Source organism: Microtus ochrogaster, unplaced genomic scaffold (genome assembly GCF_000317375.1).
Source record: "Microtus ochrogaster isolate Prairie Vole_2 unplaced genomic scaffold, MicOch1.0 UNK80, whole genome shotgun sequence".
Taxonomy (NCBI): Eukaryota; Metazoa; Chordata; class Mammalia; order Rodentia; family Cricetidae; genus Microtus; species Microtus ochrogaster.
The window spans coordinates 852186-876376 of record NW_004949178.1 but is presented as its reverse complement, the minus strand read 5'-3'; the positions used below and the strand labels follow the sequence as shown (position 1 = coordinate 876376).

Genomic DNA, 24191 nt, shown 5'->3' with positions numbered 1-24191 from the left:
CTGTACAGATATGTGTGCTCAAGACTGCTGGAAATGGACAGCTTAGCCTGGCACTCACTCATGGCTTTTTTTCAGGCTGCCACTCAACTGTACTTCAAGCCATTGTCTGCTTTGATACTGACTGGGTGCTGTAGCTAGCTTTTGGTCCTTTTATTCAGGCAGTTAGTTCTACCCAGGTCTCCAACAATCAAAATCCTATTACATTCTCTTCTTCTTCTTCTTCTTCTTCTTCTTCTTCTTCTTCTTCTTCTTCTTCTTCTTCTTCTTCTTCTTCTTCTTCTTCTTCTTCTTCTCCTTCTCCTTCTCCTTCTCCTTCTCCTTCTTCTCCTCCTCTTCTAGAATTAATTTTAAAAAAAAATTCAGTGTGCGCTGGAGAGATGGCTCAGCAGTTAAGAGCACTGACTGCTCTTCCAGAGGACCCGGGTTCAATTCCCAGCACCCACGTGGCAGCTCACAACTGTCTGAAGATCCAGTTCCAGGTGATCTGACACCTTCATACCAATGCACATAAAATAAAGTTAAATAAACCATAAGAAATATTTTTTAAAAAATTTCAGCGTTTTGTCTGTAGTACCAGAGGAGTCCAGAAGAGGGCGTCAGATCCCTCTCTAACTGTGTTACAGGGGCTGTGATCCGCCATATAAGTGCTGGGACGGTAATTGCAGCCCTCTATTAAGAACAGCAAGTGTACTTAAGTACTGACCCATCGCTCCAGCTTCTCCATCACATATCTAATTCATATTCAAAATATCACTTCCTTCGCTGATAGAAAGTTTCCCACTCGCCTTTATCCTAATCATTCGTACCATTTTGTATTAGATCCCTTCTAAAATTCCAGGATAGAGGTAGGGCATGGTGGCTCACACACATGACCCAGCACTCGCTCTAAGGGGGATCAGGAGTTCCAGGCTAGTTTGGGCCACATGAGAGCCTTGTGTCAAATAAAATAATAAAATAAAATAAAATCATAAAAACATTCCAGGTGGCTAAACTGAATTACTCCACTCACGCGCCAGATCATTACCACTGACCAGCCCTTAGTGGGCAGCCATAAACTGCAATACCTGAGTGGCTGTGTCTCATGGGGCCCACCCACAGTCTACGTTGGGAGGGGTTGAGGTCTGGAGCCTAAGCTCTTTGCATTCTCCTCTTCACGTTAGCCAACCCCCAATCTCCTCCTGTTAAGCTTCAGGTAGAGCCCCGCTGGTTAACGATAATTGCACGTTTCTTATCACCATAGCGACGGGTGGGCATGAAAGGTGAGGTGGCCCCTTGGAACTACAACTCCCATCATGCATCAGGCCCAGGATGCCAGGCTCACGCTGAGGCTCGAGATCTTGGCCCATGCCCCGGCTCCAGGAAGGATCCAGGATGAGCAGCGGGCGAGAGGATGGTCTCGCTCCTCTTGCCTACCGGGTTGGGTCGCACGTAACCTAACAGACCTCTCGGGGTTATCTTGTCATCGGCACCGCTACACCGGTCTAATATGGCCGCTGGTGCTAGGTCCGGACCCGCGCGTAAAGAGCCAGGGCCAAGGTCCAGAGCCGGAGACTGCTCCCGGCATTCCTCGCGGGTGTAGCGTGGGTTCCCTTCCCCCATTTCCGGGTCCCAGGAGAGGGAGACCCTGGGGTCTTGAAGAGTGTTCTGAGGTTCAGCTGGTCGGTGCTGTGCGAAGAATGACAGGACACTCCGAGCACTGAACCACTGACCTGAGTGGCAAGGTGTAGAGAGATGTGGAAAGGTCATCAGCATCAGGGCCTGCTTTCTAGCTAGCCTTTGGGTTGAAGACATTATCAACACTAGGATTTAACTGGAGACCTGTTATCATTGCAGCACGCTGAAATCTCGAAGTAGAACCCTGTGTCCCTGAGGCAGAGCTCTGAGACAGTGTATGTGCGTGCCTCTTAAATTCATCCAGGACTAAAGGGTGGGGGGCGGTCTCTGCTGACTAATCGTACCCTTGAGCATGCAGTGAATTCTTTGCCAACCTGTGTTGCAGGTAACATGGCCCAGAGCTTGATTGAAGTGGAGCGAAAGTTTACTCCAGGGCCTGACACGGAAGAAAGGCTGCAGGAGTTGGGGGGCACCCTGGAGCACCGGGTCACCTTCCAAGACACCTACTATGATACTTCTGAGCTAAGCCTTATGCGGTCTGATCACTGGCTGCGACAACGAGAAGGTAGTGGATGGGAGCTCAAATGCCCTGGAGTAGCAGGTATCTCAGGATCCCACAACGAGTATGTCGAGCTCACATCGGAATCGGCCATTGTGGCCCAGCTGTTTGAACTGCTTGGGGCTGAGGAGCTTGGGACTGCAGGTGTGGCTGCTGTCTTGGGTTCCCTGAAGCTGCAGGAAGTAGCTAGTTTCGTGACTACGCGAAGTTCCTGGATGCTGGCCTTGTCTGGAGCCAGTGAAGAGGAGCCGAAGCTCAGAGTGGACTTGGACTCGACAGACTTCGGCTATGCTGTGGGTGAGATAGAGGTCATGGTACGGGAGAAGGGAGAAGTACCAGCTGCCCTAGAGAAGATCTTCAGCTTCAGCACCCTGCTTGGTGAGGGAGACAGGCTCTCTGAGGCCGCCCCTGCTTCTATTTAACCTCACTGGAGACCACTCCCCCCGCCCCTGCCGCCGAGCCATAGAGTATCATTTTTATAAGGGAACTTTTTTGTGGCGACTTTCTCAAAGGTCCAGTTTGTTTTCACATCTGTAAAATGGCTTTCTATTCTATAGTAGCTAATTTGGATTTAATTCTTGTCTCCAGTCTTTATCCTCGCGATCACCTCATTTAATTCCTCTAGTTCTGTGGATCAGGCCTTCCCATAAACTTCTGTTTTCTCTTTGAACTTCCTACGTCCTCATTATCCCCTTGGCTTTTTCTTCAGTCCTCAGTGTAGCCCAGGTAAGGCTACACTGTGATCCACCCCAGTGCTGGGATTGCAGGTGGAGGTAGCCACACCCTCTGGACTGTGCTTTTGGCTTGGAATAAAGACAAGAACATTTTATTTGTGTGGGGCTGGTGGGGGGTACTTGGCAGATTTTTCTGTTTCCATGCTTAGCTCTGACACAGACAGCTGGGCCCCGCATTTCAGGGTTTGTGTACCCCACAGGTCCGGACAACTCTAGGGGGCTGACCCGCTGTGGGTCAGCATGCGATGCCCATTCTCAACACTGGCAGCCGGTGGTTAGACTGGACATGCTGTGAACGCCACTGCGCAGTTCCTGCTCTCCATTTCCCTAGCGTTTGGTTCTCTTCTGTATTTCCCTGTATGTGCTTCATCACCAAGCAAGCGAGCTCGGGCTTGCCTAGATGGGACTCTTGATTGGGAGAGAGGTGGTATGTGAAATGGCTTGGCTCCCTTGTCTTGGTGGCACAGCGTGCCTCCCCATCATTTCTCAAGGCTCGGGCTTGGCTTTCCAGCCACACAACCGCGTAAATCTTTGGGCTCACCCCTCTGCAGTCCACCTGTGGAGTGGGTGACGTAGAGAGGCTGCTTGGGTGGCATCTGGGTTCTTAGTGCTGTGTTGCAAATTTTGGAGTCCTGGCTGGGTGGGCAGGGAGCAAAGCGAAAGCGTGTTTAGTGGTTGCATCTGTCTCTTCCTTTGCTGTCCCCTTCCCTGCAGGAGTGCCAGCACAGGAGACTGCACCTGCCAAGCTCATGGTATACCTGCAGCGCTTCAGGCCTCTGGACTATCAGCGCCTGCTCGAGGCAAACAGTTGCAGTGAAGCCACGGGGGACTCGACATCCTGACAGTTTCTGGGAGCAGGGTTCACTCTCTATAAGGGAAGGGAACTCTCTGAAGCTGTCATCCACACCTGGACCCTCCGTGCCCTTCCCTTCCAACAGGGCCACTTTTGTCTCGGGTTCCGCCTGGTCTTTCACCCATCCTCAGCTGCCCTTCTTTTGAGCCCTCCCTCACTGCCTCCCTCATCCGTCAGATGCAATCTGTGGGCCGCCCCTCTCCCCTGGCCGCTAAGCAGCCTCCATTGATTTCCGCTCGTGTTTATAGGATTTCCACTTAGCTGTGATCAGTAGTTAAGCACAGGAAAATCCCTTGCCACCCCCCCTCCCGTGGTCGATGCCATTGATTCTGCCAGCAGCTCTGAAGCCGCCTTACAGCTGAGTTAGAGATGCGGGAAGCAGCAGGGATTCCCCTGCCTTGGGGGGTAGGGAATAGCAACAAGGCCAGGAACCGGCTGGGAACTTCTGTTAGAGATCTGGAACTCTGCTGGGTCTGCCACTGTGCCCAGAGGGTAGAGTGCCCTAGGTGGCAGTTTAAAGACAAATTTGCTCTCCAACCCAGAGACGGAGAGAAAGAAAATCATTGTTAAGACAGGTTCCTGGGGTCTCAGGAAGTCATACATCCTGTAGAGAAGGCTCTACCCTCGCTCCTACACATTTTCTTTCTCACCAGGTCAAAACATGCCTTTCTGCCCTGCTCAGCTTTCATAGGCTGTCAGTCTCTCAGACTGTGGAGACAAACACAGGGCCAGAGTGCCACCTGCTGTTAGCCCTCAGGGCTTTTGTTCCCAGCTGAGGGTGCAGACGGATTTCAGGTGAGCTGAGGCAGTTAGGAGGCAGCGTTTTAACAATCTAGAACTCCACTTGGCTTAAGCCGCGCACACCTCTATCTAACAGTGGATGCATTTGGCACCCTAGGATCGTGACTAAGTCCCCACATCCTTCTTACGGCGCAGGCGCACCTAGGGCCCCCACTGTACTCTACTGAGTGGCATGTGTGTCCCACTTCGAACAATGGAATAAGTCTCTCCTCCCCCAACAGCCATCAAAAACTCCCCTTGGCGGACAGTTTTCATTCAAACATTTCAGAACATATCCGCGTACAGAAGGCAGGGAGCTGATTGGGCCTAGCTGGGTTTTGAGCGCAAGCAGAGTAAGGGAGACTGTGTCCTTTGGGTGAACTTTTAAGGAGAATCCCCTATTTATCATCCTGTGCCTATGAAGAACGAGGATATGATTAAAAAACCAGATGCATCATGGGAAGGGTCATGCACAGTGAGGAAAAGCTTACAGAATCCAAGCCTGTCAATCAAAATAGAGAACCACTCAAATTATGCCACTTAGCAATGAACTCCTTCCCCTAAGACCCCATTAAAGAAGCACCAGGCAATAACCCTGGGCCCTCGAGTTCTGTGGCCGTTGCTCTTTGCAATGTATTTATGATTTGTACCACCACCGCTTTTGAATAAAGCTTCCTTGCTATTTGCAATTTATGAGTGCCTTTATTTCCATTCCTTGAATAAGATACCAAGAGCCTGGCAACACCCAGGTCAGACACAGACCACAGCAAGTTACTGCCACGTCTCCACGGGCAAGTTATCCACCTCAAAGATCTCCTGTACCGGCTGGCCAAAGTGGTTGTAGGTGAGGCGTAGCTTTAGTCGCAGCGTTGCCTACAAACAAAACAGAGACCAGGGAGGGTTAGGGCCCTGATTTTCCCCATGTCTCCTGTCCACAGGGTCTGACAACTCACCTTGTTAGGATTGAGGATTCTGAAGAGCTGGGTGATAGGAAGGCCACCCTGAGCTGGAATTGTGTCCCCACTGGGGGCCTGTAGCTGCAGCTGGAAACTCTGAAAATGGGAGGTTTGGGTAGAGCGTAGTAGGACCTCTGGCTGGGCTCGGGCAGTCCTCCGCGCTCCGTGGCTCCCAAACTGTGCACATCACCCCTTTCCGCTTCACTCGGCCTCCCACCCACCTCTACACTCTCTGGTCTTTTCTCCGAGAGTGCCTGTACCACCTCTGAAACCTAATTTTTTCTTCTTTCTTTTTGACAAAGTAGCCCAACTTGGCCTCAAACAGTGATTCCCCTGCCTCAACTTCCCAAGCTCTAGAATTACAGGCACGAGCTACCACACATGGCTGAACCCTATTTTTCCAAACCTTGGGCACAGCTGCCTGGCAAACAAAGTGGGTAACGTCCTCCCTCGAGGAGTTGGTGGTGGTGGCAGTGACTAAGAGCAAGGCTGGGGTTTCCAGAGGCCGCACGAAGGTCAGGTCCAGTCGGACGCCTTGACGCTCGAACACTCGGAGACTAGGGATGGGAGCTGGAGAAGGGAGAGAGGCAGCTCAGTGCTCAGGCTTAACATAGCACAGCTATGCACTGCCCCCTTTCAAATGAGAAGCCATACAAGCTGAGGTGAGAGCTGACCGTCTAGTGCGGGGACGGGGCCACAACATGACAGCAAAATGCAAGATAATCATTGCCATGACGTTAGAGACAAGAAGTCAAAAGTAACTGGGGAGAACTAAGTTAAGCAGGGGAGAGAGGATGAGGCGGTTGACATTTAGCTGAAGCCTGAAGAGTGAGCATGAGCTAGTCATTTGAGGTGCTGGGGAAAGAACATGAAATGTCAAGTGTTTGAGGTGGAAGAATTTGGGGGTTGAAGGGGCCAGTGGAGTGGGTAGTGGGATATGATACAGCTTGGAGCAGAAATAGGCCTGCAGCCTGGGGTAAGAACTACGACAAAGAAGGTCGTTCTAGGGAACCAAGACAGAGCTGGCATGGGATGAAAACCTTTGCCTACTGAGATGGTGTCTCTGTCCTTGGCTCAGCCAGAGAGTGACACATTTCCAGCTACTCCCTTTGCTGAGGCTTACCAGGGGCTGGAGGTGCACAGGGAAGGTCCAGGAGGTGGACCAAGGTTTCCCCGGGGGAAGGATCGAGAGGAGGAAGGTGCTGAGCATGCTCAGGAGTGTCATCCAGGAGATCGAGCAGATCCAAGAGCTTAGTGGCCTGGGAAAAAGGGCAGGGGGGTCATGGCAGGGCGTGGACACCCTCAGAAGTCCTCTTTACTCAGGTCTACCAGCCTCCTCACTTGGGGCTCTGTGGGGACAGGGGCTGATGCTTCCAAGAGCTGGGCCCCGGCTTTGTTTTCCTTTCCTTCTTCATCAACGTGAGGGTCACTGCGCTCCACGAGAGGCATCTTTTCCAGGATGGCAGCCCTGAGGGGATGGGATGCTTGCACAGAAGCATTTAGGAACAGAAGAAGAGGGCCCTGGGCATGCGGGGTTGCATGTAGGGTTGCATGCAGGGTGGCATGCAGGGTGGCATGCAGGGTCGCATGCAGGGTCACATGTAGGGTCACAAGTGCCGTTCTGGTTTCCTAAGACAGTGCACTGTTGCTGGTCTCTAGACAGCAGATGAGGACTGGGAACCAGACCAATGTCAGCTATGGATGGGAGATGCTCACCACAGAGAGCAAGGCTATCTAGAAGGGAGCACTTGGGGAACACGGAGTTTGAAGCTCACATACCTCATGTGATCATATTTCTGGAAGAGCATGTTATACTCCACAGCCCGCTGCTGAAGCTCTATGTCCACACAGCTCCCATAGATAGAGACCACCTGGCGGATACGACTGGGCCACAACGTGGCCTTTGAGAAGCAATGGCAGTCGGCTTGCTCTTCCCCTCCAGGACGAGAGGGAAAGCAGAAGCCTCACAGAGTAAGGAGACATCTAATATACGTGGCTCAAGAGCAGATTCCTAAGGACTAGGGGGCCGGAGAGAGGGGCGTGTTCCTGGAGAGTTCAAAGACTAGGAGTCACAATGAAGGGACATCTTTCAAGGCCTGGGACTTCCTTCTTACTTGTTACCTCCCGGGAGCCGGGTGCTGAGCTTCATGAGGGCTGTGAGAGCATAGGCTCGGGTGGCGGGCAGCGACAGATGGGACTGCAGCACTTTCTCCAGCAGCGCCAGCACCTCCTCCTCTTCCACCTTCAGGAGTGGGCAACAGTTCATGCCCACAGGCCACGTCTGTCTTGACGAGTCCTCTCCAGTGTACCTCCCACTCCTCAGCTCTCACCTGCAAAGGCTCGGTTTCCTCACAGTTACCCTCCAGCAGGAGGTCCCCATACTCGCCAATGCACCAGGCTGCCACCTGAGCCAGTGGTTGCTGTGTGGGGAAAGAGACACGGCTGAGCTAGCTGGGGGCCTCCTCTCTTCTAGACCCTACAGAGTTCTTTTACAGCAGATCATGGGGTTGGCAGGGAAGGGTTAAGCTTGTTAGCAGGCTGTCTTGGCATTTTGGTTCCTACTGCCCTCTGGTGGGCAAGCACCGAAACTGTAGGGCCTGGTCACATGATGGAGTCCTGAGAGGCTCTTTCGTAAGAAAACTGGGAAGCTTTCTGCCCACTCTGTTAAAGTTGACAGAGGGGAGTTATAGATATCAGCTGGCACCTGTTAATCCACTCAGCACTGAAGGTAATAACAGAAATGAATGTATGCACCAAGCTTTAATACATCTCATTTGCTCCTGAAGATTGCCTGGGAGGCCGGCATTCTAGAACGTTAAGGAAGAAAAGTTGTATCTGCAGTTGCAGTCGGTAGGCACCAGGGCCAGGAGAGAAGCCTAAGCAAGAGGTGGGCTTTGTCCTCGACCAGCTTATGGCTGCTATGCTAGGAGGAAAACCACTCAAATCCTAGTGCTGGAAAGGTTGGTGAGCCGGAGCTGGAGAAGGAGAGTGAGACCTGGGAGATGTCTTCTGCTAAGGCACTGTAGAGGCGGCGCACAGAGTAGGCGTGAAGCTCCTGGGCCTCCCCAATCAGCTGGGGCAGGTTGGCCACCGCGTCATCTCTCACATAGGTGCCTGCCTGGATACGGAGAGATGTGGCCAAGTCAGAGCAGTGAGCTCTGCCCGCTCCTCCCCAACTCCCCGACTACCCTGTCTCACCGTGGTCAGCACGTGCAGGATGGTGTCTATGTGCCACCGCTTGCTTGGAGCAAACCTAGGGGGACATGACTCATCAGCATCCCTCCCCAGGCCGCACCCTCTGACTCCTAGGCACTTGTCATGTCACCTCTCCGCAGCCAATAGGATGCCAGAAGCACAATCAGCCCGAAGATCAGGGGGGCAGGATTCCAGAAAGGCCTGCAGCTCCCGCATCATGGCTCGCACGTTGGAGCTGTTCACCAGGGCCAGGCTCAGCTCCAGGGCCCGCCTGCCAGGAGAGAGGTGTCCAGGCAGATGGCCCAGGTTACCCTGCTCCAGCTCCACTGACCTCAGGCACCTCGTGTGTCCTCTGCTCTGTCCCCTTCTCCCTCTGCTTACCTGCTGAGGGAGGCATCTGTTTCCTGGAGACATTCGACCACAGTGGACCGATGACGCTGTACAGCACTGTGATCAGACTGCACCAGCCGAAGCAACGACGTTAGTGCCACATACCTGGTCAGAGTAAGAGAGACCGTGCCATATGAGGTCATCTGCCTGGACACCCTGTGCTGCTCAGGTACAGGTAAGAGTTAGGTGGGCCAAGATGGAGGAATGCAAAAGGCCAGATGTGCAGTGCGACAGTCTAGCCAGACACCGGGGGTTGTTACCTAATATTCTTGTCATTGTTGAGCAAGAAACGGCCAAGAATGTTAACAGCTAGAACCTATGGGAAGAAGAAGATGGAGGCAGTCAGAGAAGAAGCCACTTGTTCAGTGGGATCTCCTCCATGATGGGCGCTGGGGAGAAGCCAGTGACCAGGACCAGCTGGGCAGGTGGAGCCACAGCTGGAGAACACATGGGGATATAACGGTACCCGGAGACCCGCTGCAGAGTGGATGTCCATGATGGTCAGCACTGTCTCCAACAGGACGGCATTGCCTGCATTTCGGCTGGTGTCTGTGTTGGTGGCCACCTGTGTGGATGGCGGGAGAGGCATATCAGCACAGGGCTCGAGTTGCCCTGTGATTTCTAGAATCCTTCAGTGATGTGGGAGGGTCTTCTGTTTTGTGTTGATTTCATTAGTTAATAAAGAAACTGCCTTGGCCATTTGATAGGCCAGCCCTTAGGTGGGTGGAGTAGACAGAACAGAATGCTGGGAGGAAGAGGGAAGTGAGGCAATCGCCATGCCTCTCCTCTCTGGGGCAGATGCCATGGAGCCAGCAGCCGGGTCAGACATGCTGTATCTTTCCCAGTAAGCCACCACCTCGTGGTGCTACACAGATTAATAGAAATGGGTTAATCAAGATGTGGGAATTAGCTAAGAAGTGGCTAGAACTAACGGGCCAGGCAGTGTTTAAATGAATACGATTTGTGTGTTGTTATTTCGGGTGTAAAGCTAGCCGTGTGAGAGCCGAGTGGTACGAAAAACAGGCCTGCTCGCCTCCTTCTACACTTCAGCCCCTAACAAAGTTCCCCAGACTCCATTGTGTTAGGACCAACCTACACACTGGGACAACAGCACAATGACACACTATGTCCTTCCTTCATGGAATTCATTGGTGGAAGAATACCATAACGACACACTATGTCCTTCCTTCATGGAATTCATTGGTGGAAGAATACCATAACGACACACTATGTCCTTCCTTCAGGGAATTCATTGGTTTCAGGGGGACAGAAAGGCAGTTATGACCTCTGCATGATAAAAGGTCATGTGAGGAAGTTCAGGGCTGAGGGACCCTAAGAAACCACATGCCTAAGGGGTGCCTCTCACCTGGGCCAGCAGGTCATTCATGGTCTCACTGCTCTCTTCGTGGTTCCGTGCCAGGATCCGAAGGAGACGAAGTATCTGGACCTGAGATTGGATGAGAGGGGTTTGGAGGATAATGCTATGGGTCTGTGGGCAGCGAGGGCTCTGACTCCCCCCACTTACCACCCTTCCCTTTCACCTCCACAGATCCCTTAGCGCCTGGCAGGTTAGAGTTGTGTAGAGGTAGGGGAGTTTGGAACAGGCCTTTTTTGATTTGTTTTTAAAGACATGGTTTCTCTATGCAGCCTTGGCTATTCTGAAATTTGTTTTGTAGACCAGGCTGGCCTTGAACTTGCATAGATGCCTCTGCCTCTGCCTCCCAAGTGCTGGAACTAAAGGGATGTGCCACCACACCTGGCTTTGGAACCAAACTGGTTACCAAACTTGATTTTCTGACTCTTTGGGGCTGGAGAAATGACTCAGTGGTTAAGAGCGTTGCCTGCCCTTCCAAAGGTCATGAGTTCAATTCCCGGCAACCACATGGTGGCTCATGACTCTTTGGTAATCACCTTCCATTCCCTACCCCCAGTTCTAGGGTGACTAGAACAATCCTGAGCTTGTCACTTGGACTGTGCCAAAAACAGGACGTGACTACTGGCCATGGTGTTCCTGTGAAGTCTTTCCTGTTCTGGGGATACAAGTGAGCCTCAGCCTACCTGCAAGAAGGGATCGCTGACACCAGAGATGCTGTGCTCTGTTGAATATCCCGTTGTCACCAGAGTCCGGAGGATCTGTACCAGCTGGGGTACTACCTGGAAAGAGACGTGCACAGGCAGCCTTGTCCGGGCATGCCTCTTCTCTTCTCAACCATCAGTCCCGATTCTTCACCCACCACCCGCGCTTGCCTGCCCCACGGCCTGCCCCTTCACTATCCCACCTTGCGAAAGTGCCTGAGGGCTGCAGGGCTTCTCTCACAGAGCTCCATGATCAGCGTGATGGTGCCCAGCAGGATGCCTGGGGTCAGGGCGGGGCAGTGAATGGTGGGCCGGGCCATGGGACAGTTTGTGTGTGTGCACCACCCTTGTCCAGGGAGTGGGTTTTCCTGATTTGCTTCTCACGTCATTTCAGAGCCAGACCAGAAGTGGATGGTGGAGGGCCTTGTGCTCTTACCATGATGGCGCTCACGGAGCAGTTTGGCACAAGGTGGGAGGAAGATGTTGGAGAGTTCGGGATCCTTCCGAATCATGTGCACGGCGGCCAAAACAGCCTGCGGAAATCAAGGGCCTCAGATAGGGTCATGGAATTAGACTCCACACTTCTCCCACAGGGCAGGTTGGGAACACCTTCTGGAGAGGCAAACACCTAGCGGTCTGCATCCCACCTTCTTCCGCACATAGGGGCTGGGCTGCAGGAGCAGCTTCTCCACCTCAGTGGCGAGGTCCCGGCACATCTCAGCAGAGCCCATGGCGCTCAGAGTGCACAGGGCCAGACCTTGAACTGCTTGAATCCCTTGGCTCAGGTCACTATAGGGTTTGGAAAGATGGCCAGTCAAGAGGAAGAAAACTAGTTCTTTCTAGTACTGGTAGAAGGCAGCCCTCTGGGATTTTGCAGTTCCCACTCTCCCAACGCCCTGATTTCAAATGCCCCAGAACCCTCTCACTTCTTGATGCTGTTGGTAATGAGCAGATGGGCATCGTGCCTCTCATCCAATAGGAGCATCGCCCCCAGGTAGCCCACCCTCTTGTCTGTGAATCTGGGGGAGGCGATCAGTTTCAGGCACTCCATCTACAGGGGAGGAGGCAGAGCGGGAAGGGTAGTGCGAAACCACAACACTAATTTTGCAGCCATATCCTTCTTAAGGCCAGATTAACTTGTGAGAAATCATATTTCATCACGCTCTCTTTAACCAGAAATTTAAGTGGAGATCCAGATGACGGCAGGCAGGTTTCAGGGACCTGTGTAGGAGTGAGGCTGGGAGAGGATGGGAAGGTGCTAAGAACGGGGTTGGCTAAGGAGTCACCACTAGGGTAATGGATAAAAGGCTCAGAAACTAAAGGATTTAGCTGGGCGGAATGAGGCATGCCTGAAATCCCAACACAGAAACGGAGGTAGGGATTTTCGCCAGTTCTAAGGCCAGCCTGGGCTACATAGAGAACCTTTCTCAAAATAGTACAAAAAAACTGAAGAAACACAAATGGGGTACAGATATGCAAAGGGGCCCACTGGTCATCTTCCTCAAATCCTGGAGCTATCTCAGGCCAGTACCTGTCCAAAGTGGGCGGGGTAGCCCAACATGTGGACGTAGAGCAGTTTGGCCAGCTGGCGATGCCTCTGCAGGGGGTCCCCATCGCGGAAGGAGGCCCGAATTTGAGCACACTCCTTCTGGATCACTTCCCGTTCCTGGGCCTGAGTCTTGGCCCCGCGTATCTCTTCGATTAGGTCCTGAAGTTTCAACGAAGGCATCATCCTGAGGGCAGAGCCCGGGAGTGGAAAGGCTTTAATATGTTCCAGCCAGGTAGCCAGAATCGCCCTGTGCCAAGTTCTTTAAGAGCTTGCGTCCCACCACCACCGTAAAACTGTGCCCACATTCACTTCCCACCTGGATCTGAGAGCCACCATCCCGCCTCGCAAGGACATTCCCACTACGCAGGCGTCCTTGCCCCACCCCGTGTCTGGTTTTTACTGCGCTTGCGCTAAAGCCTAGTACATTTCTCGCTTTCCTTCTCGGACTGATCTCTCATTTCTATTTTTTCTTTCTGGATCCCTGCACTATTTCCTTTGCGAGATTTCTTGCTCCCTTTCCATCTCAGGTGGCATCAGTTTCCCGGTCCCAACCTCACCTGGCTTCGGTGTCAACTCTGCTTCTCTCCCCCCCACCCAGCACTTCCTGGTACGAGACAGAGCTGGGGATGGTGCTTGGGTCCTTCCTTCTTCCCCGCCTCTACCACGGGACCCCGCCCCTCTAGGGCCGCCCAACCGTGCTTTCTTGAGATTTCTGACCTCTGGCCTCAGTCTTTTGCACTTTGGGAAAGGAGCCTAGAATGATTACAGCACCGTGGCTCCTCAGGAGGCCTCCTTTTTCACCCACCCTACTAGGTGACACTCAAGAGAACTTGAATTTGAAATCATTGCACCCCACAGAGATGACAGTCCCCCCTTTTTGGAACTTTTTTATTAATATACTTTTTTTTTTTGTTAAATTTCTTTGTATTTTTTTTTCCTGCAAGACTTGGTGTTGGCGGCACGGTTGTATAACGTCAATCCCAAATTCCATGAAAGAGAAACCAGAAGTAAAGGTTGAGAAGGGAGGAAGGAGGAAGGCAGGCCAAGGAGTAAACAGAGGTTGGCTAGAAAAATAAGAAGAGAGTGTGTGGTGGGCATTCCTGGGCAAGGCCATTCCTTGAGGAAGGGGTTGGCAGGCAGCTTGCCTCTGCCTCATGCAGGGAAGGAAAGTTCCCCTGGGCTCTACCGTTCCCTCGTGTAGAGCTTTCTGTCCCCAGAGGGATCAGCCATTTCTCAAACAGGGCTCTTCACCCACTTCTCACCTGGGGTTGCCATCCACCTCTGCCCTGCCTGGGGAGTGTGGGAGACATCAGCTTCCTTTGACTGTCTTTTGTTTTCCCATCTCACAGGACTCTGAGGTGACGGGGTGGGAATGGCTAGACTTGGTGCAGCTTCTGCTGCCCTTTTGCTCTTATCTTGTCTCCAGCCTCCAGAAGTGCTCCCCACGAGTACTGAGGAGCGGAGTCCTTGCTTGCTCTAGTGCCTCTAACCTCTGCAGAAGGGCCTTCTTCAGGCCCCTTGGGAGTTTAATCAAAGGCCACAAGTGAGTCCAGACCAACCAAATAAATCTTAGGGGGCAGAAAAGGGTAGAGAGGTGAGTGGCAGAGTCTGAGAGGAGTGGGCTGGCTGCACCAAATAGTTTTTTTGTTGTTGCTTTTCACATGACATGCCATCCTTGGGGGTTGGAAGAGGGACTGGCTGAGGAGGAACGGAGAGGGAGCATTGAGAGAGTTTCCTGTAGCTCACTCCCTTTTCTCCCTGGGGCAAGGATCAAGTTAGGCAAGAACTTAGCTGGGTTCTGGAAGGTCTGAGTGGAGGCTTCTCTTCTTGCAGTTTTCCATTTGGGCCAGTAGGCCCCAAGTGACTCAGCCAGTGCCTTGTCTGGCGTTCAGTAACCTCTTATTTTCTTTCTCCCCTCCACTCAGATTCCAGGAGAGTCCTCAGGATACCAAACCCCCACCCTTGGTGAAGTTTTGACTTAAAGAAAAGGTTGGGGAGGATATGGGGGCAATGGTCTGACTTAGATTTGTGTATCTCAGAGAAGAGAGCCAACTCTGTAGCTCTGAGGGAGAACAGCCCTTCATATGTAAACAATCCAGAGAGAGAAGGGGTTGGGTGGGAGAGAAAACGAGGAAGATCAGAGACAGGTCCAGAATAAGTGAGACCATCTCAAAGAAGAGAGGGAACGGAGAAGCAAGAGACAAAAAGAAAGGGGCACAGAAAAAAAGGAAAGAGAGAGAGAACACAAAGTAGGAGGGGAGGGAAAGAGAAAAAGGCAGGTCAAAGTGGGTGGAGAGGCAAGCAGCCAAAGCCAGGAGGCCAGGATGTCGCCTCAGGTGAGCAGCTGGGAGAACAGGAACGCCAGGCTGAGGTCCAGCAAGGCCACGGCTCCCACCACCAGGGGGTTGGCAGCTCCCTAAAGAGACAGAGGGTGAAGTGGGTTCAGTCCTTGAAGCCAAGTGCTAGGTCCCACCTCCCTGTCCCGGCTTTAGTAACAAAACCGAAGGGTCCCAGAATTCTCCCTGCACAGGTAGGAGTGGAAGAGTCCACCCTCATTTCAGATCATGAAGCACCTCCTTTCTTCCTACACAGGGCCCTGGCCTCACACTCTGAAGACAGACAGCACTGCCTCCTCCCACCCACCACCACTCTCCCCCATCCTCAGCACATCATGTGGGCAAAGCAGAAGGTGCCTGGCCTTAGTAGCAGACATTGGCAGCAGCAGCCAGTACTGCAGTAAGGCAGAGGGAGGATGTGGTTGCTAGGAGATGGGAGAAGGCCTGGAATCCAATCAGAGCAGAGGGTTCTGGAGAAACTCTCCGCCTCTCCCGATTTTATGCCTCTCCCCCCATTCCCTTCTTCCCAGGAGAGGGAGGGTGAGTGAGGGTTGGGAGGAACAATTTTTTCCTATTTCTGGGCACCAAAGAGAGAAAGTATGGAGGTGGGGGTGGGGGTGGAGCAGGAAACCGGGGCTGGAAATCATATGGAAGGAGAGCAGGAAAAAGTGGTCTGATTCTTTCACTAATTCTTAGTTTTAGCTAAGGGTAGGTTAGTTAAGTGCCTGGGGTCTGTCTACTAACTGCCCCCTGAGAAGGCTGGACTTGAAGGTCTCCAAGGTTCCTCTGAGCTGGAAAGTTACCCCTTCTTTTTTTTTTTTTTTTTGAAGTGGGATATGGTCCAAGACTGGCCAGGCAGAGAAGAAGCTGAGGGAAATTGAAGTCCCTCAGGGGGATTATACAGAAGTCTGGAAGGGGTGAGAGGCAGGGCTTTGCGACTAAGAGGGCATAAAGGGGGGCTCACCGGCTGGGCAGGCCTCTCGGTGGCAGCAGGCTCCTCAAGCTCTTCCATCAGGCACCCAGCATCAGGACCCCTTGAAGACAGGCCCCTCAAAACTGGTGTGGTGGCAGGCTCAGACTCTGAGCCTCCTGGGGCCCTCAGTTGGGGCAAGGACTCTTCATCTTCCCCCTCCTCCTCTCGAAGGCTTCCTGAACTGTCACTGCAGCCTCCGAGAAGTGGGGAACCATCTCTGGGTCCTGGACCCTGCATCCCGGCCTCATCCTCAGCCTCATAGCCGGCTAGTTCTTCTGCCTGCTCCCCAGGACCTCCCCACTCCTCAGGCCAAGCTTTAGGGCTGGAGAAGGGACCCCAGTCCCCTCTAGGAGGCAGTGGGCTCCGGCAGGCAGGGGCTCGCCAAGGTTGGTGGGAGTGGGCGGGGCTGCTGGGCAGTTCCGGAGAGCCCTCTGAGGGGGTCAGTCCATTCTCGTATACCCCAGGGCTGTCCTCATCCAAAGGCTCTGTGTCAGAACCGCCTGAATCATGTCTGGGTCTGCGGCCTGGGCAGGAACAGCTAGGAATCAGTGGGGTTTAACTGGCCAGGAGCCAGAGACACTTGCAGCTTGATTCCTTGATTAGCACCTTCCAGGGTTCTGGTTACCTCCAGGCTCAGAGTTTCTCATCACCAGACCCCAAACCTTCCATTACCTTGCCTCATACATGCTCAGGTCCACCTCCAAGACACCCTCCATCCCTTTGTCTTTTCCACCCCCAGATCTCCGTGTCCCCCACCCGCAGGATACCCGCACCTCACCTGGGGCCTCTAACATGGGTTGTAGGTCCTGCGCTATCAGTTTGGCCATTCGCGCTGCCTCCACAGCCTTCTCCGCGACGCTGCTGGCTGCCACTGCTTTTAGGAGGGCGTCTGCTGCCCTGTTGGGTCCCAGGGACAGGGACTTGTCTGACTTCCCACCACATCACTTTGTCCACGCTCTGATGCTCCAGCCCCTTCCCCTCTCCCGACGACATCACGTCTGCCTAATTTGAGCTTTCTCTGGAGTCCTCATGTCTCTACACAAAGCCGGCTGCGGGCCTGGACAGCTCCCTGATTGGTTTCTAGGCTTAGTCCTGGGCTGTATACCTGTCATCACACCCTCTCCTCGCACGCCCTTCCACCCTTAGGTCCTGTAGTAACACTTCACTCTTCCAGCTGCAGGGCCAGCTCCCCTCTTCGCAGCTCTGTTACCCACTGCTGGACTGCTCCTACTTAATGAGCCTGTGCTTTCTTGGCAACTGCTCTGCAGCCCTGTTGCCTTCGGATCCTACCAACCCCTGCTGCCCCCTAGGGTCACTTTTCCGTGGGTGTAAGGCACTGTCCGGTACCCTTATCCTGCTCTGATCGTGATGATGCCCCCCACCTAGTTTAACCGCCCATTTTGTCTCTTTCCATTTCCAACTGTAAGCCTCTTTATTTAACCCTACTTCATCCGGTCTTGATTTCCCTGCCGGGAAAGTTAATCTGTTGTCACAGCCTTCTCCTCTGTTCCTGGTGCTGCCTCTGCCCACCCCAGTGCATCTCTGAGATCTAGAACTCTCTCTCACAGCCGGATCACCTTTCCCTGCCAGTGTACCCGCTGTCTCACTTTCGAAATTCTGCCCATGTAAATCCAGTCCGCCTTCTGTGCCCCACTTGCTGTCCTAGCCTGCTCCTCCTCGTGTTCAGTTCACTTTATTGTCAGCCCTCGCTCCATCACTGCTTCTCAGTTCTCTGTTTTCAGATGCTTCCTCAAGTCTCCCCTCCATTCCACCCTCTGCTGTTGGGTGGTTTAGAGTCCTCCATCGCTGAAATCTGGACTGAAGCGAGGCACAAAGGAGCAGTAATGACAAGATAAACTTGCTATGGGTCTGACTCTTTTTTGTCATGGGCCTTCTTAAAAACCATCCAAGGAAGGCAGTTTGTGTCTGATGGTTGGTGGCATTCACTATACGTCTAGGTGAACTTCCTACTGTGTACGTTGGGCATATAGTCAGCTTCCCTCCTTCAAAGCTGCTGGGCTTAGGACTTCAGAGCCTACTGGGAGGGACATGATAACCCTGTTGTATTCAGGGTTTTGAGAATGTTTATGACTAACCCTGTCCTGGAACTGAGCTGGGTTCTGAGCGGCTCTGAGCTTCACCCTTGGGTTGGACTGAGTTACGTTGATGGCCACAAATCTGTGGCTTTTGACATGGAGGGTGTGGATTATCAAGTCTCGGCAATAGACTTCATCTATGCTCAGGCATCAGGCCAGACTCAAGCTACCTGGCAGATGTACCTGCTGCTGAGGCTCTACTGTTACCATGGCAGCCAGCAGCCAATCAGGATTGCCAGGCCTGTTGCTGGGGAGACAAGCCAGCTTCTTCCCACTGCCTGATCTTCTAGTTAGTGAGATCAGTTTTTCCCCCTGCACATGCCTCCACCCTGCCGAGCCCAAAATGCTTCCTGATGCTCCGATCTCCCTCTGTCCTGGCTTACGGCCCTAGGTTCTAGTACCCATACGCTCAGACACATCTATAGATGCATATTCTCTGTCCTAGTCATCTCAGGATGTTCACATACGTTCATACTTAATCATATTCACACATGTGCACATCAACAACAACCTGCCCATTACATAATTCAAAAATTCATTGATACATATTTGGGCATATCCTGATCACTGGTCCTCTGAAGTATCCTCGTTCCCTTTAAAGGAAACAATGCATACAAACTCAAATGGGTGTGAGCCATACAAAGCAAGGGTCTCTGAGTTTCATTCCAAATGAATTTTGGTTATTCTCAGGTCTGTGTTATCTAATTCAGTGGTCAGAATCCATAGAACTATTAAGCACTCAAAATGTCACTGGTCTCAAACAGAACTGATGTGCTGTAAGCGAAAAATACATGCAACGTTTTAAGGAATCCAGAAGGAATGTAAATTATAATTGGTTAAAAAATAAAATTTTTTGGAATATGGCTTAAATACAAATATATTATTAAAATTTATTTAACTTGTAACTTGTCTCTTTTTAATCTTTTTTCTTTTTCCTTTTTTTTTTTTTTTGAGACAGGGTCTCTTTGTGTAGGCCTGGTTGTTCTGTAACTATCTCTGAAGACCAGCCTCAAACTCAGAGATCCGCCTGCCTCTGTTTCCTGAACACTGGGATTAAAGGCGTGCGCCAACACAGGTGGCTTATGTTATATTCTTCTTGGTCATTACTGCTTTAGATAACAAAGCTCTGCTGCATGGAAATGTACTCTGATGTACTGAAAGAAAAGTCTCCCTTAGAGGCAAGACTCCTCCCTTCAAACCGAAGCAGAAGGAGGCAGAGAAAAACAAACTGGTAGACAATAGAGTTCAGCTGTAAAAACTAGACCTCCGTCAGGGCCAAGGCTGAAATAAAGTCAGCTTGGGAGCTAGTGAGGAAGGGACCAAGGTGTTCTGTCCAGGATGGATGCTCCCAGCCTGAGGCCTGAAGGCTGGGTGAGCTGAGCAAGAGGAAGACCAGGGAGGTTTCCGGATCTGCACAAACAGTGCCCACTGTCCCAGCTACAACAAAGGCACACGTCTCCACAAAATACACTGCGGTGCAGTCTTACTACCTCCCTCCAACACTCAGCCACCCAAAGTTACACCCACATCCACCTATAGCCTCGGGTCTATAACTCCATAGGCCTGCTCATGCTTCCCCACCAGGCTGTAGGCCTTGGCTTTTAGCTCTCTTTTAAGCATAGCACCCAGAGGGTCCTCTCCTCTTAAAACCCCTCTCTGATCTATGCACCAGATGCCCACCTGGCAGCAGCGATTTCCTGGCGCTGGCGGGCAGCACTCACAGCTCGACGGGCACCTTCGACAGCCCTGTCCACCTTCTCCTTGACTTTGCCCCGTCTAAGGGCTAGAGGCAGGAGGCTGCGGACACGTCCCCCGTGCACCAGCCGGTTGCGCTTGTACTTGCCCTCCTCACGGGAGCCATCGGGCCGGGTGGTGCGTCCATATCCGTGCCTTCGGTTGCCCAGCCACTCGCCTTCATAGCGCAGCCCGTTGGATCTCTGGCTCACTCCATAGCCACTGCGCCGGTCTGCACGCCACTCACCAGCGTACACCTCAGTGGCTGAGCCCTCGATGAGGGCGGGTGGCGCTGGGATAGGGGGCCCGCTGGCCTCAGAGCCCGGGGGTCCTGTACTGCCAACTTCGCTGCTCACCTCGCTGCGTAGAGACCCCCTCTTGCTGCCCAGGGAGCTGCGGCGCCCACCAGCCCGGAGCCCGCTGAGCAGCAGTGACCGGCGGAAGAATCCACCTGCTGCTGGAATGCGCTTACGGGAGGACGCCCCATCGGCATCCCCTGGCCCCGCCAGCACGAAGCCACCTCGAGAGCCAGAGGCTGGGCTGCCTCCTTCATCTCCTGGTAGGGGTAGGGGCGGAGGTGGCGTCGGGGGGTCGCTGTGGCCCGAGTCCAGGGAGGTGCGGCGGGGTGAGCGCAGAAGCGCCGCCTGGTGGTAGGGTACACTCTGGCGCACCCCGTAGCCGTGGCGCTTCCCGGCCTGCCACTGGCCTTGGTAGGTGCCTGTGGATGTATAGGAGTTAAAGAGTCAGAACACTTCACTGGGCTCCCAGCCCCAGCAATCAGTGGTCCCAAAGCCCTTGGAAGCCCAAGTGACAAGTGAAAGGGAAGTAGTTAGCGTGGAGGTCTGGGAAGGGACAGGCCAGGCTTCGTTTGGTAAGTGTGGAAGAGCAGATGAAGACATGTAGGTAGCATAAAATGCGTGGATTTTTGGCAGTGTCAGTGGACTGGGGAAAGGCAGAGGAACCAGCAGGCTGGAGTGTATGAAGGACAGGTGGCCCAGAGGCTGTGATGCACAGGCTGACAGGTGGTGGTGTGTAAAAAAATGGCACGTGACAGATAAACAGGACGGCAGAGCACAAACTGACTGGAAGAATACGTTAGCTGGAGAGGGGTCAGGCAGGTAGAGAGGGTAAGTGGAAGGGGCAGGAAGATAGGGGTGAGGGAGAAGCATGCAGGAGACTGTCAAATGAGGAAGTATGACTTTGGTGGTGATGGGAGAGGCAGGAAGATGGGGGTTGGGGGTATGGTGTGGTGTGAGGGACACACGGGAACACTGGAAACAGAAGGCTGGCGCACCGCACGCACGCATATGGCTAGGGATGGAGGATGGAGGAAGGGAATAGCAGGGCGTGGAGGGCGGAAGGCTGGGGAAGGCACACGCGCCGCAGGCCGGCGGGAGGCGCACGCGGACGGGCAGACAGTAGTGGGCCGGGCCCCGCACCTCCGTCGGAGTAGGTCTCGGTGCCGTAGCCGTCCTGGAAGCCGTCCTTCCAGAGCCCGGCGTAGCGCAGGCCGGACACGCTCTCCCACACGCCGCTGCGCCCCTTCAGCCCGCCCAGCCACTCGCCGCGGTAGGTCCAGCGGCTCTTGCGCTCCACGCCCAGCCCTTCGCGCTTGCCCTGCTGCCAGTGGCCCTGGTAGCTGTGTCCGCCGGGCCCCGTGAAGACACCCAACGACTCGAAGCCGTGCGCCCAGCAGCCGCTGTACTCTCCCTGGGCGCCGGGCCCGGTGCACACGCCGTAGCCATGTGCCCGCCCCGCCTCCCAGCCCCCCACGTAGCAGCCCCCGTCGTCAAAGTCGAACTTGCCCCCGGGGGACATGCATGTAGTTGGCGCGGCCTCAGCCCCCCGGCGACTCAGCGCATCCTGGGGCTGGAGAGCCGGCTGGGGGCCTGGGGGCCGGGCGAGGCCTGGGGGCGGGGGCAGTTAGACCGGGGCTGGGCGGAGGGGCCCCAGCGCGGGCAGGCAGGGCCGGACCCTCATCCTGAATGGCTGCGGAGAAAGAGGGGTGCAAGTAGAGAGCGAGGCAAGTGGAGAGCGAGGTCCCCTTCTTTGCCTGCTGCTCCCCTGCCGGTGGCTCTAGGGCATCAGCACCGCCCTCCAGCCCTCCTCCCATCCCCCCTGGGCAGCATCTTTCAGCAGCTCCCAAGTCGTGAAGGCAAGGGGGCTTTCCCATCCCTCCCAACTTGTAGAGGGTGCCTCCCGGGACTTGGGGTCCCAGCCCCGATTCCGAGCCCTACTTCTCCAACCTAGAACCCCAGAGTGTGGAGTGTGGATGGCAGTTGGAGGTGGGGGACTTGGGAGGGGCCTGGGCAGGGTCTTCCGACACCTGCTTTCCTTGGCTATATGGACCCCTCTGCCTTGATTCTTTGGCTTCCCTAGCAAACCAGGCTGCGGGGGAGGCGGAGGTAAAAATGTAGCTGGAAACCCAGACCCAGGTGGGCCGATGGTAGAATGGGGATGAGGGGGGGGCGGTGAGGGTAGGGGTGGGCAGACTGGCGAAAGGGAGGGGACAGGTTACTCACCATGTGGGCTGGGGCTCAGGCTGCCTCCCGGGCGCAGTTTCCATGGCAGGGTCCCTCCACTCACACCTCACCCGGACAAGCCAAACCCCCTTCCCTTCCGGAAAGACTGCTACCACCAGAGAAGGAAGGTGGGGGAGCTTTGGGAGAGTCCCCTCTCTCTTCGGCTGAAGGTGCAGGCTCGTGTTGGGGGTGAGATAGTGGCAGGGTGGGGGTGAGAATGAATGTAGGGGGAAAAAATCTGCCTTGAACGGAGACAGCAAAGAGGAGCTGGGAGCTAGATGGGAAAGAGGAGGGGGCTAGCAAGAGGGGGTGTTTTTATTTTTTTCTTCTTATGGTTGGGAGAGGGAAAAAAAATCAAAATTCCAATTCCATCCCAGCACAAATCAATGTTTGCTCCAAAGCATCAAGGGGGAGGCTGGGCCAGGCAGATTTAAAGGGGCAGAGAGGAGCGGAGCGGAGAGGGTGGGGAGAAGAGTCGGTGGCAATGATGGGGGGGGTGGAGAGAGGATGCCCAGGCAGAAAAAAATGGGGCCTCACTACCCCTGAGGTGAGGAAGAAGGCAGGTGGAGTGGAGAATGGGAGGCTCCGAGACCCCCACGGTGGAAAGAAACCCTGGCATGCAGGCAAGGAGTGGAGTGAGGCGGAGGGGAGGGGAGAGGAGCTTGGGGGAGGAGTCGGCGCTTCAGATGGGGAGGCAGGGGGAGGCCAGAGCCAGGTGGGGGAGGAGAGATGCTGGGGAGACCGAGAGGGCGAGAGGGATGTAAAGAATGAGGTGCAGGAGTGATAAGGCGGGGAGGGGAGATGGGGAATACACCCGGCATGGATGTCCTAGACCAGTGCTGATGAGAGAGGGCTAGGGAGAGAAGAAGGGGAGGACTAATGGAGGGAACAGAAACAGATAGGGAGCCTACGACAGCGAGCGGAATCAGGGTTGGGATGGGAGGGAGAAAGCTCTGCAGAGAAAGGGCAGCATGGGAATAGAAATCCATCCAGGCAGGAAGAACCCAGACTGAGGCGGGAGGCCCGGAAGTGGTGTTTGTGGGGACCCTGGAGAGAGGGATGAACCGGCCAGCTGCTTGGCCCCAAGCCAGGAAGCATTTGAGCTTGGATATGGATACCTCAGTCCATTCATCTCAAATTCCTCTTCAAGGTTGTGCCCACCCTCTCACAGTTTCTGAGGCAGCTTGAAACGGGGCCCTGCCAGGAATCCTGGCCACGCGAATACGCACTATTCTCTGTCTTCACCAACTGTTTCTGTCTGGTTGTCCCTCTGAAGGAAGTGTCGATATTTTAGGGTGTGTGTGTGTGGGGGGGTCAAGTTTGAGGAGGCCATCAACATCTTGGGGCTCTGGAGTCTTCTATTTTGCAGCATAGAAGTGAGGATACATAGATGCTTGAGCAGGCTCTTGCTGTGGCCCTTCAGCCTATTACCCCCTTTCCCTGTCCACTCATCAGAGTGACATTATAACTAGACCAAACTGGTACTGACAGTCTGCAGGCGCATGCTCCTTTCCCTCCCTCCTCAGCTTCCCCAGGCTGTCTCCAGTTCTATGCCTGCCCTTAGGCATTTTAGGGAAGGAGGCAGGGTCCAGTCATACAGTGTGAGCAACCAATTGTATACAATTGTTTTTCTTTTCCCATAGGGTCTGGTCCCTGTTGTCCACTCTCAGCCCCACACCTTTATATAAAGAGGGCTAAAGCCCAGGAGAAGTCACTCACCAGGGACCACCCAGCAGAGGTGGCAGAGCTAGAATCAGAACACCAGACTTTAGCTGCTTCTTTTTCTTGGTGCTGGGAATTGAATCCCGGGTCTTCGAGAAAGCA

General features: G+C 53.8%; 3 protein-coding genes across 19 annotated transcripts in view; 1 reads left to right on the top strand and 2 right to left on the bottom strand.

Annotated features, from left to right (window-relative positions):
* The window catches only part of Thtpa (thiamine triphosphatase), a 48413-nt gene extending 43187 nt beyond the window's left edge, over positions 1 to 5226 (top strand). For 6 of the 15 annotated variants that reach the window (XM_026777684.1, XM_026777680.1, XM_026777682.1 and 3 more), the window contains 2 exons: positions 2000 to 2551; positions 3622 to 5226. In XM_026777684.1, coding sequence (XP_026633485.1) covers positions 2005 to 2551; positions 3622 to 3749 — 675 coding nt within the window. In that variant the 5' untranslated portion in view covers positions 2000 to 2004 and the 3' untranslated portion in view covers positions 3750 to 5226. Of the gene's footprint in view, positions 1 to 1328; positions 1894 to 1999; positions 2552 to 3621 lie in introns of those variants that run through there. The other 9 variants (XM_026777683.1, XM_013354912.2, XM_013354911.2 and 6 more) reach the window with 9 other exon arrangements.
* Positions 5227 to 5268: 42 nt separating this feature from the next.
* Positions 5269 to 13485, bottom strand: Ap1g2 (adaptor related protein complex 1 subunit gamma 2). 3 transcript variants are annotated; one of them, XM_013354906.2, is made up of 22 exons: positions 13023 to 13485; positions 12689 to 12890; positions 12084 to 12208; positions 11805 to 11946; positions 11594 to 11690; positions 11361 to 11437; positions 11140 to 11235; positions 10448 to 10528; positions 9548 to 9646; positions 9342 to 9397; positions 9073 to 9186; positions 8822 to 8962; positions 8695 to 8749; positions 8492 to 8614; positions 7827 to 7916; positions 7611 to 7738; positions 7276 to 7380; positions 6838 to 6964; positions 6620 to 6755; positions 5903 to 6066; positions 5494 to 5592; positions 5269 to 5413 (listed from the first exon to the last, which is right to left on the bottom strand). In XM_013354906.2, the coding sequence occupies exons 1-22, from the start codon at positions 13058 to 13060 to the stop codon at positions 5312 to 5314; spliced, it is 2397 nt and encodes a 798-aa protein (XP_013210360.1). In that variant the 5' UTR covers positions 13061 to 13485; the 3' UTR covers positions 5269 to 5311. The 3 variants fall into 3 exon arrangements, with proteins under 3 accessions (XP_013210360.1, XP_013210361.1, XP_026633476.1); XM_026777675.1 differs by lacking the exons at positions 5269 to 5413; positions 5494 to 5592; positions 6838 to 6964 and having other exon boundaries at positions 5936 to 6066; XM_013354907.2 differs by lacking the exons at positions 11361 to 11437; positions 11805 to 11946; positions 12084 to 12208; positions 12689 to 12890; positions 13023 to 13485 and having other exon boundaries at positions 11594 to 11674.
* A 158-nt stretch (positions 13486 to 13643) lies between these two features.
* On the bottom strand, positions 13644 to 21717 carry Jph4 (junctophilin 4). The gene is made up of 5 exons (XM_026777676.1): positions 21285 to 21717; positions 19792 to 20563; positions 16794 to 16912; positions 16007 to 16539; positions 13644 to 15122 (listed from the first exon to the last, which is right to left on the bottom strand). The coding sequence occupies exons 1-5, from the start codon at positions 21661 to 21663 to the stop codon at positions 15039 to 15041; spliced, it is 1887 nt and encodes a 628-aa protein (XP_026633477.1). The 5' UTR covers positions 21664 to 21717; the 3' UTR covers positions 13644 to 15038.
* Positions 21718 to 24191: the final 2474 nt, after the last annotated feature.